The sequence below is a fragment of the Betta splendens genome, chromosome 15, assembly GCF_900634795.4.
Source record: "Betta splendens chromosome 15, fBetSpl5.4, whole genome shotgun sequence".
Classification (NCBI taxonomy): Eukaryota; Metazoa; Chordata; class Actinopteri; order Anabantiformes; family Osphronemidae; genus Betta; species Betta splendens.
The window spans coordinates 14,067,070-14,078,602 of record NC_040895.2 but is presented as its reverse complement, the minus strand read 5'-3'; the positions used below and the strand labels follow the sequence as shown (position 1 = coordinate 14,078,602).

General features: G+C 42.0%; 1 protein-coding gene across 4 annotated transcripts in view; it reads right to left on the bottom strand.

Annotated features, from left to right (window-relative positions):
* Nucleotides 1-11,533, bottom strand: part of ikzf5 (IKAROS family zinc finger 5) — a 98,334-nt gene that overhangs the window by 2,691 nt on the left and 84,110 nt on the right. For 2 of the 4 annotated variants that reach the window (XM_055502543.1, XM_055502544.1), the window contains one exon: nucleotides 170-343. In XM_055502543.1, coding sequence (XP_055358518.1) covers nucleotides 170-305 — 136 coding nt within the window. In that variant the 5' untranslated portion in view covers nucleotides 306-343. Of the gene's footprint in view, nucleotides 1-169; nucleotides 344-607; nucleotides 771-955; nucleotides 1,444-11,533 lie in introns of those variants that run through there. The other 2 variants (XM_029174904.3, XM_029174905.3) reach the window with 2 other exon arrangements.

Below are 11,533 nucleotides of genomic sequence, written 5' to 3'. Positions count from 1 at the left end.
GAAGACAGGAAACATAATGTTTCATCATTTATACAGCCCAGCAATTTAAACAAAATGTCTGATTACAACTGGCATTCCTCAGTCATTGTCATAACATAGATTATATTAATAAACAATAATACCTGTTGCACTGCCACAAACCTTGTCATGGCTAGCATCCAAAACTTACCTGTGTGGATTCGTATGTGTTCAATGAGTCGCGCTGTGCCTCTGGTGGCATAGTTGCAGTAGCGACACTTGAGCTTTCCATCATAGGTCCGTTCAAAACCATCCACCAGGATCCCTGAGCTGTCCTCCAGTGACATGTCGACAGAGGGGTGATCCAATCCATTCTGACTGCAGTCTGCAGAAAACATTGCAGCATGTGACTGATGTAACAGGAAATCCTATTTTCATGATTACTGTAAGTGTGTTGATTACAAAAGAACATTTAGACCAAAAATATAATTACAAACACACAAATAAAATACTGTACTGAAAAAGCCTGGTGCCAAAATTGTAACTAAAGCTCAATTGTGCTTCCATAGTAATGCACCTGTGTGTTAGCCTAAACAAAAACCCCTGAAGCACATAACTAAAATATTTACATAAAAGAACTGAAAGCTACCTGCTGGCAGCTCGTCCGCCTCTTTGACGCCACTGACCGAGCCTGATATCATGTTGACATGCTGAGTCTGCTGGCTCAGATACTCCTGGAAATCCTTTACAAAGTCCAGCGTGTCCGGTTTTTCCTCACCCATTGAAAGAAAGTGATGCAAATGTCCTAAACACTAACATATATGTTTAAACGTTACTGTGGCGATCGCAATTATAACGCAGCTAAAATGTATCAGAACAAAAAATAATAATTATATTACAAAAACTATTATAAAAATGCAAAAGAAACCAAGCAGAATTTTAAAGTATTCGTATCGTAAAAGCCGGGTAGCGTTTTTTTTCAAGGATGCTCACAAACCTCTTAAAATAACCGACCGGAAAAGGCGATCAGATTTGATTTTGTCTCGGTTAAGCCGTTTTGTCTCTATCCAGACACAAAGACGCGGTGATCCTGCAAGTGAGTGACTGACAAGCAGGAAATCGGCGCGATCCGATGTCTCGTCGGTCGCTCCTACACACCGCTCCTCAACGTCGTCATGTTGTTACCAAAGCTACGTACGCTACATTAGCCACGCAGCTAACGTTAGCTTATCTCGGAGAAAACATCTTTTTCAAATGCGACGATTACTGCTCGCCGCGGTTATTTTCATATCGCTAGTACACGTCTGAGCAACTACTGGACGACAATGCTAACTTGAAAAAATATTTCCCACGACTCACTTGCTAAAATTACACGAAAACATAATCAGCTAAATCAATACAATAAGCCTATTGCAGGGTTAAAGTTCGTCTGTGCACCGGTTAAAAGGTTCCGCCACAAGCGTAATGTTTCCAAAAAGAAAGGTTCCCACTACCAAAATGTAATATCGCCTAAAATAACAAGTAGTTTTACTAATACATAATTCTGCCTGTAAACCACAAAGAGCATCAACAACATATTTAAATGTATTTACCATGTGCACCTCTGGGACCATGTACAGAGTTAGCAGTGGTTAGCATTTCTCCTTTGCTTTCATGCTACTGACCCACAATGGTGAGTGGTGTTAACTCTCACAAACTCTCTTGTCGGTGACCCGTGTATCAATTCAACCATCAATCAATATTTTTGAAATCATTTTAAATTAAATATGCCCCTAAGACTGAGTCAATATCAGTGGAATTAAGTTTTACAGACCCCCCCCCCCCTCAATCTTTGTCATCAGTCATCATGATGTCAACCAGAGTAGGTCTATTTACATTTGTGACATGATGCAGTTTAAGTTGCACAACCTACAGTTACGCACAAGTGGCAAATAAAGCAGAGGATTGCGTTGCTCTCAAAAGCTACCGAGTCATGCATGTTTCATCGCTATCAATAATTTACCAGTAGGAGCCTGGTGTAGATCACATTGCAACTCTTGTGCCGAAGTTGTAGGAAACTACTGAGTGGAACACATACTGATTGAGGAGCTGCATCTTTTTAACCGCATTCCATTTGCTACTGTCAAAGCAAAAATTTAGGGTAAACCTACTACAAGTGAACTCTTACTCACTAACATGAGTCAGTTCTTTGTTTTTTGTTTAGTTTGTATGTTTTTTTTTAGAAATTTATCCACCAATGTACAATTTATCCTATAGATTAGACTGGTATGTTGCTTTACGGAATTACTGTTATGTAACTAAATTATGGAATCGTATTATAATACATTAACGGTTTTATAGGTATGCTTTGACCTGCATGTATGGATGTAAATGCAGTTCAACAGTTGGACACTAGAGGGCGACCAAATCTCAGAAATGAAACAACCACTCTTTTTTTTCCCCTGTTTTGGAGACATAAGCGCTCCAGATGAAAAAGGACACAGAACCATGTTGGCGAGCACTGTTCACCAGTCCTCCACTTGCAGGTAAAGGCTGGACTCATCAACATTAATACATCTTGGCTGTCACTGCACAGACAGGTGAGCCCAGCATCCAGTCTGTGTCAGCTGCCTGTCCCCCGGGACAGCGTGGAAGACGCGAGTCAAGCTCATCCGCTGAACCATGACAGCCCAAGCAGCTACTAACACCACCTTCTAACAGCCTGTCCACACTAATGTTATTTTATTGCAATTTAATTATACTCACGTTTCCACCAAGGCCACATCCTATTAAATAATTTACGCACAGCCAAAATGATTTGTCGGTGCCGAAAAGACAAAGTGCACACTTTTCTACACTCTCATTTGTTCCAGTAGCTTTGTTTTTAATTCCTCTGATATAAATCATTAGAACAATAATCCTATGTTGTGTTTCCAACTAAGCATTTCCTGTAGTGAGAGCCAATGCAGCTTTTTGTTTTGAAGGACAGATTTATTAGGCCTAAAAATACTTGAGGGTAATAATTGATCAAACTTAATTTTGCATTAATGACATGTCCACTGCACAATATATTAAGCTGTTCAGTTAAAGGGCACTGAGAATGTATTAATGAGCCTGGGAACAGGTAGTGCTGTAGTAGGGCTTTCTTAGTCTGGCATTTACACCCAATAATGCCGTGGTCACTCTGAAGGAAGCTTGTAGAGAAATGACTTTCGACAATGTACTTTGGTTTATTTGGAAAACTGTGATAGATGTTGAATGGATTACTTTCAGCCAAAGATGTAATTACATAATATATCTAGTGTAGTATAAACGAACCCTCCTAATCCCAAATGTCTGTGTATTTTTATACAATTACACAATAACTCGTATACTTAACATTTTCAAAAGGCCTGACTTGAACTCAAAACCTTTGCAAGACTAATCTAAATTATATGAGCGAGTTGGAGTATACACACGGCCACATGCAGAATAGGCCCTGGGACAACACCTGTCTTTGAGAAGGTTGCAGTGTTATCCACTTGCTGTGATTCACTTTTAAAAGGCCCCAATGAAAAGGTTCCCTTCTCCTCTTAACCGCCGAGTTTACAGGCTGCGGTTTAACGCCACACAAGACAATTAATTTGCTTCTCCTCTCCTGAAAGAAATGGGAATTTAATTTAGAGAAGGTCTTAAGCAGTTCTTTAAGACTTGGTGTCATTTGTTGGGCTGGTGTAAAAGCTGCATTTGAGATCACCCTCTTGGAAAGGCTTTTTAATCCCAGACAAGTGCAGCCATAGTAACGGCAGACGCGAGCCTCTTGGAGACAGAAAGGTGAAGGGGGACTTTGACGAGATTTATTCTTCTTCCACTGTGACTGTTTCTTTCTTGAGGTCCCCCGCTACACGTGGAGCATTTGAAAAAGGACTGAGGGCTGGGGTGGGGTGGGGTGGGGGGATAAAGGAGGTGCATATTAAGCTTTTCTTTCCTCTCACCACTTAATTTCCTTGCAGGCGTGCCTCGCGCCGTTGTAATGAATGTAATTGCTGCCTTTGATGAGAATGCTATTATCTGGATCACACTTTACATGGGCAAACAAGACTGCACCTCCCTCACATTTAACTCGGCGGTGAGACCTCCCCAATTATGCAGGGAACAAGTGGCTTTTCATAAAGCCAGCGTGTTGCTCTTGATTGGTGAGGCTTGGAGCCGGCTCCACGTGGACAAAGGATAGATTAGATGTGATATAAGCACACCAAAAAACCCCATTTCCTTGATTAATTTCCTGCATGCCTCACAGAAAGGGCTCACTCTCTCCCCAGTGAATAGTATCTTTCCTTTAAAGACAAACTTTCATCATTTGATAGATGGGCCAACTCAAAGGACAGACAGACATTTTTTTGACCTAAGTTTGACCACAGCTGCTGAGGCTTCAAAAGGGAATAGGAGGGGGAGAAAAAGCAAAGGATGGGCTTATTTCTCCCATACAATACTCTGAATATGCAGTATTTTTGTTCCCAGCCAGGATCAGCTCACTTTTCCTGCTGATCTTTTTGTGCTCTGATGTCACCGCCTTCCTCACACACACACACACACACACACACACACACACACACACACACACACACGCACACCTCGCTTGTTCTCCGTTTTTTACACGCAGACACACAGAAGCGCGCTAAACACCCATTTGATAATAGTGGCGAACAGATATGATGGGAGTTTATGAGGCGACGCGCGATAAAGCTGCTGTCACCTTAGGAAGTCTAAGTGTTCCTCTGACTGCCTTATTACCGCATTAAAGCACCACTCAATGAATTCACACACGTCTCAGCCCGACTCTGACAACCCGGTGTGGTTCTGTCCAATATTCTACCAGACTGAAATATCGGGAACAATCAAATAGACTGTCACAAGTGACAAATTATACTATTACTCCTCAAAGATGCTTGAAATGTATTCATAGCCATTTCTTTTTTATCGGCGAGTGATTATTCCTCTAAGCAAGCAGTTCTCAATGATAAATTGGTAATCAATTCATTTATTACGCTTCGAGAATGGCTGCAAGGGATCAGAAGCACTGGTCAGTCGCATTCATCGGTGTATATATATATTCAGCACTAACTCGCGGCGCTGCTGGGCCTGATGGATGCCAGCTGCCCGACCACCTGACTCTTAAAGGTTTATACCATCAGAAACAGGTTGCCATCCGAACCCGGTCACGACAGAGAAAGAATTGGCCAATATTTTTGACTGAAGTGGCATTTTAGCGGTATTTATTTGATGGTCCCACTACCAAAACCACAGGGCCACAAATAAAGAAGATGGTATAATAGCTTGTGACTGGCGAGCTATCTCGCGACTTGAAATGAAGTGTCCAGTTGTGACTTATCGTGGCCAAACGCCATTTGTACAGGTTGAAAAGTGGGGGCATTTTTCTAGCTTGTCACTCTCTGGCTATAGCTCATTGTCCTGAATGATGCCTCTGAACGCACAGTTGCCCTAATACGAGCATTCCACTCGAACCGCAAAAAGGCTGTTAATGGATTAGCCTGTCCGGAGGAAGATAATATAGTGCGTCCACCGGCACATCCTCAGACGCCAGCGGGTCACACGTAGAGTGTCTGTGTCTGTCACATGTCTCGGGTTTAGTGCTGAACCTGGTCGCTGTTTTCACAGGCCTAACTCAAACAAAACTATGTCTCTCTCATTTCGAGGGGTTGCAACAAGAATTATTTTATCTTTACAATTCAAACACACCTACAAACATATCGTATCTGTAATCATCATACTGTAGAAGTGAAATCTTGCAGCTTTCAGTTTATATTACTCCTTCACGTTCCAGTTGCTAGTTACTTATATTCTAATATATATTTATATTTAATTAAATGCATTTTGAATCATTATCTTTAAAGGTTCAGCATCATACAAATAAACCATACAAACATACAAGCATAAAACCACCTACAAGCATCCTCTGGTAATTTTGGGACTTCGACCCTTTACTGTAAGTGTTAGAAGCACCCAACAAATTTGACAATGGTTTTAACATCAGTAAGTTTGTGATGGTGTTTCTCAGCAAACATCAACTCTTTTCATTCCAGAAAAAGGCTGCTGTAGTAATAATAATGCATCAACATCAATATCATGAACCAAACGAGTCCCAGTATTCCTTGGGGAGCTCACAGCATTAAAAACTCCAGCACACTCTTAATTAGCTGTTGAGTTTTGATCTCTGTATGGATCCGCTGGAGTGGCTATTGAGTCTGAGTAAAGAGTGGTCTGAATTGGACAGTCCTGCTAATGTGAGGGAAGTTTTAGATTAATGAGGCTTCTGCCCTTTGAGGGTATTGATCATACCAAATCTGGCCAGAAACGATTTCCCATGCTCCCCTGCTGTAATATTAATAATGTATCAACATCCTGAACAAAACTGGTCGCAGTCCTTAGGGCACCTACGGAATAAAAAAAAAGTCAAGGCTCCCAAGTCTGAGGCACACTTTAAATTTGTTTTACAGCGTTAATCTCCGCATAGACCAGTTAAAGAGTATGTTTTAGACGAATGAATCTCTGCTCTGTAATCAAACAATGCATGTCAGCTTTCAGCCATGCACTGCAATAATTATCAAACAAATAATGATAGTTATTCTTATTATTTTACAGAGAGTCTCTTTCACCTATTTCTCGATCATCAGTTTATTGTGTTCAATCAGGCATTTTCCTATGATACTGAGGTGACCTAGCAAGCAATATTACTCTAAATCAGCCACTGGCTAATGTTTGCTGGGCAACATAGTTCATTGTTTATTCACATATGTTAACAAATATCATTTCTACTCAATATAGGCTCAATTCCATGCTCCATGAAGTTGCTCTCTCTGCAGAGGCTTCATATCTGTCCCTCCTGCAGGCATCGTTAGCCAGGCGATGATGGGAGCAACCACAGCCATAATGGGAGGGTTGACTGACCCCTGACCCCCTATCGATCCCCTGGCTGTGTCCAGCTGGGCCTCCCCAAACCCAGTCGGCCGGAGAGGTGTTTAGAAGCTAACGCCCCGGTTCCCATTCACTCTGATACACACTCATTAATTACATCATTTACCTGTGACAGTGACAAACCTGCCCAGCCACGCCGCAGTTTATTAGGGTCACTGTATAAAGCCCAGGCCAGACCCGGATCAAAAATGTGTGTGTGTGTGTGTGTGTGTGTGTGTGTGTGTGTGTGTGTGTGTGTGTGTGTGTGTGTGTGTGTGTGTGTAATGGGGAGTGAAAGACCACATCTTATACAGTACAGGATTATGAGTATAGATGCATGCTCCTGAGGGGAGTGGGACTGCTTTGTCCTGGCCTGTCGCACTCCTCAGTGACTTTAATTTATTTGATGTGTGTTGAAAGACAAAGATTGGCAATTTTCCTGTACTACAACAATGAGTATAGATTTACAAACACAGGGGGTAAAGATTAGGAACAAAACCCCCAGCAAACTTTATCACCGTAGTCCTAGTACAACACCATGCACGCTGAGGTATTTGTTTTTGGATGAAATATGAACTTGTGTGGATTTAGGAGGCCTTTCTTTTCATGGCTCGTCTACTTTTGCCTCTCATGCCAATTTGCTGACTCAGTCCTTGGCTAGTCTTTGTTGTCTTTGCTGCTCACAAGCAGCTGGAAGTTTGTGGCCTATTTCTTTCTCGACTTTTGCTGCCGCCTTTGCGTCGCCTTTTATTTCTGCAGGTGTCTCCGATACTATATCCAACTGGAAATCACCCTTGTTTCCCCGGCTTCACCCCTCTATCGTCTCGCCTCTTCCACGATCCCCTTCCCTTTCCCCTCACTATAGCCCGCTACACAATAAAAGCCTATTGGTTTCCTCTTGCCATACCTTTCCCACTACACACTGGTATTTCAATCTCAACTCAATCGAGAAGGCTGACCTGCAGACATAAAGAATTGGCTTTAAGGCTTTTGAAATAGAGCTAAATCTGCTGCAGGTCACACTGGGGGAAAATAAGCAGCAAATGTAAGTAAGCATGAAATAGTTTTTCATAAATAATCCAAATGACAGCAGGCTTTCTAATGGTGCCATGGGGCTGTAAAAGAATATGTTGCCAATTTCTCTGCTATTAAAGTGAAATAGAAAGCCAAATACATAACGGTGCTGACGGAAAAGTTGCATACCTGGGCCTATTGGAGCAGAGATTGACGACACGGTTGGGTGTTAGAGGTAGTTGTAGTTAAAGGTGAGGCGGAGGAGTGATTGCTAACCTTACAGTAAAGGTTTTTCCACTGCAGGGGAAAAAATACCCCTCCCTCGCATCAAATCAATTGGTCAATAACTGCCCCTTTTCCTGTGTGTGCACAGGTAGGCGCCTCTCATATGTCCTGGTGCAACGCTGATTTGATTTGCACTTATGGTTTTACAAATAATCAATGCTCCATTTTCACTAATACAAGAGCCCGTAGCAGAACTGTACACGTATCGTTAGGGAGGGAAAAGGAGAGGAACGCGGAACAGAAGTACACGGAGTAATGGTGACGCCATCGGCACAACAGATCAATGCTTTCCCAGAATAAAAAAAAAAAATATACCAACATCATAGTTTCACAAAAGTCCTTGTTGGTAAGAAATTTAGGTTAAGGCACCAAAAGAACCTTCATTTCTATTTAAAATGCCACTTATTTAAATATTAAAAAAGAAAAAGTATTGCAAAGTAAATTGTGCATGTTACAAATTTGTGGTTGGGATGTTTGGTGTTAATCCAGCCATTTGAGGCTGCTCTTTGTGTGCACGTGTGGTTGTCTAGCAAATCTGAAGTCCCCCTGAGAGACACTTGGTTATTTATTGCTATTGTATGGTTAATTTTGCGAGGTGCCCCGAGGACTTTGGGGTGCGCTAAGATGTGAGGAAGATAGAGCTGTCAAGGCCCGGTGTGAAACGCATGATGCATTAAGAGAGCGATTCTGAATGATCCATTAGGGAACGGTGCTGGCCCCTGGTATGTATGTATTTATGCATTCAGTTTCTACTTAAACTGATGGAAAATGATGATAAGGCTCAGACGACTTTTATTTAATGTTTAGTGAGTAAATTGCTTCTAGGTGCCATATGAAGAATGTATTGTACAGTATAAACAGTCAGAACTATGTGTTGTTTATTTACAAACCTGAAAATAAAAAGAAAGAATGAATTTTAGTGATAAAAGCAAGAACATGTGTGAATGCTATGCTTTAGAAGCTTAAGTCTTTGTTAAGAGTGATTGTATACGTGGCTGCACCACAGAAACAAAAATGAGCACACCTTGTGAGACAGGGCCTAGAATGAGTGTATCAAATATCAGATGTTATATTACACTGTACTGTACGATCATTTAACACCTCAGCAGCAAAACTGATGTGGGTTAAATCCTTGCGTCTGATTGGCTCTTGCAGCTCCGACCATACTTCTAACGTGATGATTAAGTTGCACTTAAGTGTTTCAGTAATTAAAAAAATGACACTCCATTACTAATTAGAAAAGAAAACATGGCAGCTCTAATTAAGCTCATCCTGTGATCCTGTGCAAACTGAAAGTCATTTGTGAGATCACGACTTGTGAAGTCTTGTTTCAAGCTTGACGTTGGGTCAAGTTCTATGAGACCACACTCAAAACATGTAGCGAGGCCACTTTCTGCGTGGAGGACACTGTGTTGAAATATAAGGTTTCCCCAAACATTTGTACTCAAAGACAAGACTTAATTTCATCATTACAATTTAACTATAACCAATCAATGACTTAATTGAGGTGGAGTAAATTAATACAGCTAAGGCACAAATGCTTCCTTTTATATCTCACTGTGTCATTGTTGTGCAATCGAAGTCTGTGTGTGTGTGTGTGTGTGTGTGTGTGTAGGCCTCTGATCTCTCTGCTCAGGTTTCCTCTCATTAGAGCGTCCTGACAGCTACTGGATGAGACAGAGGAGCCATAGTAATGAGCTGACAGTAATAGCACTCTTTACCACCCTACGACACAAGAGAGGGAGAAGAGAGAGCAAACAAACGCCAATTACCGGCTGTCACGAGGAGCAGGCGCTGCTTGGGCACTCTCTGCCATCATGTGCTTCTTGGTGTACTCACACGGCAAACAAGAGGGTCAGTGGACGTGTGTGGTACAAGCACTGGTGTCAAGTAGAAACACAAATTCTGTTCTGTGGCCTGCTCCGCTTTGTGTTTCGACATTTCCTCCCCGGTTTTGGAGCATCGATCCTTCTACGTGTCAGATGGCTGGTTGTCCACTAAGCTGATGGAAAAGCAGTGACAAAGAGGCAGTTAAAATGCTATTAGCTTTGATTGGTTAGTAATGGGCACTTATTCATCAGCCAATGTATTGATCCATTAGTAATCAATGTAGGTTCATTTCAAACCCGTGAGCTGACTCCTGATTGTCCGAGTCAAGGTAACCGCAGCCCGTTAACGCTGCGATAACTTGTCATAGCGCTGTGGAGCCACGTGGACAGTGTAGGTTACAGTCACTGGCTACAGAAGCTGTCTGAGCGATTGAACCTGGGAGGATGAGTCCTGCCCATTGGTCCTTGTCTCACTTGATTTGGTTCCTCTGGTGGGCGTCTAAGGTAACACTTTCTCATCCCTCTCAGGATCTCATCCCTGATACCGACGGCTCCTCAATTATGCAGGGACACCGAGATCAGCTGTCTCTGAGGATGTGGACAAGACAATATGGTGGCACCGAGTGTGCATTACATTGGGGTCAGGGCTCTGGGTTTGAAGCCGTCGCTATAAGAGCCTGTACATCCAGCTGACCCCGTCAAGACTGACTTTTGGTTCCTGCTGCATCACTTAGCTGATTATTTTGATCGATTGCAGTCTTTGCCATTGATTATTTATTTTTTACTAAGTGATTACATCACAATTTAAATGCATTACTGTACATTAAACTCAATTTGAGATTATACAGATTTTCTTTAGCTGTCCAGTTCAAATAATTACTGTATGAAGCCAGTAGCTTATTTTAATTTAGGCCAAAGACTGAAACTCAGTTTCTCAGGACAAACAAATCACCACTTCCGAAGGTCTAAAGTTTACTCAACTTGAAAAAATAAAAACACCTTAGTTTCACTAAGCGCATAGTGAATCCACCCTAAACACTTGCTTTTTCTTTTTGTGCCCGCTGTAACATGCTGACTTATCACCTTACATTAATTTTTCACTTTCAGGCTTTTTGAGTAAATAGGCTTATATCCCAAAGTGTCAAACTAATCCTATAAGATGTTCCAGCTCCTGTTTTACTCCTCTGTTCTTGTGTCACCCAGGTCACATTTAGTTATTGTTAAGTGGCTTTGAATAGCTCCCTTGATTTCACAGTTCCAAATGACCCGCGATAATCAGGTCATTAAAATGAGCCCATTCTCCACATCTGACACACTTCCACTCCCGTCTCATCTGAATAACAAATCAGCGCTGGAGTGCTTTCTCACACACAAAGTGGGGGAGGAGATCTGACTTTCTTTATTTTCAGCTTAGCCAGACCCCTGAATTTAGGAACGAGGAGAGCAAGAAAGCTAGAGGGGGGAAGAGGTTCCTGTCAGAAATGCCAGTGCCTGTGTGAAAGGACCCGGTTTTC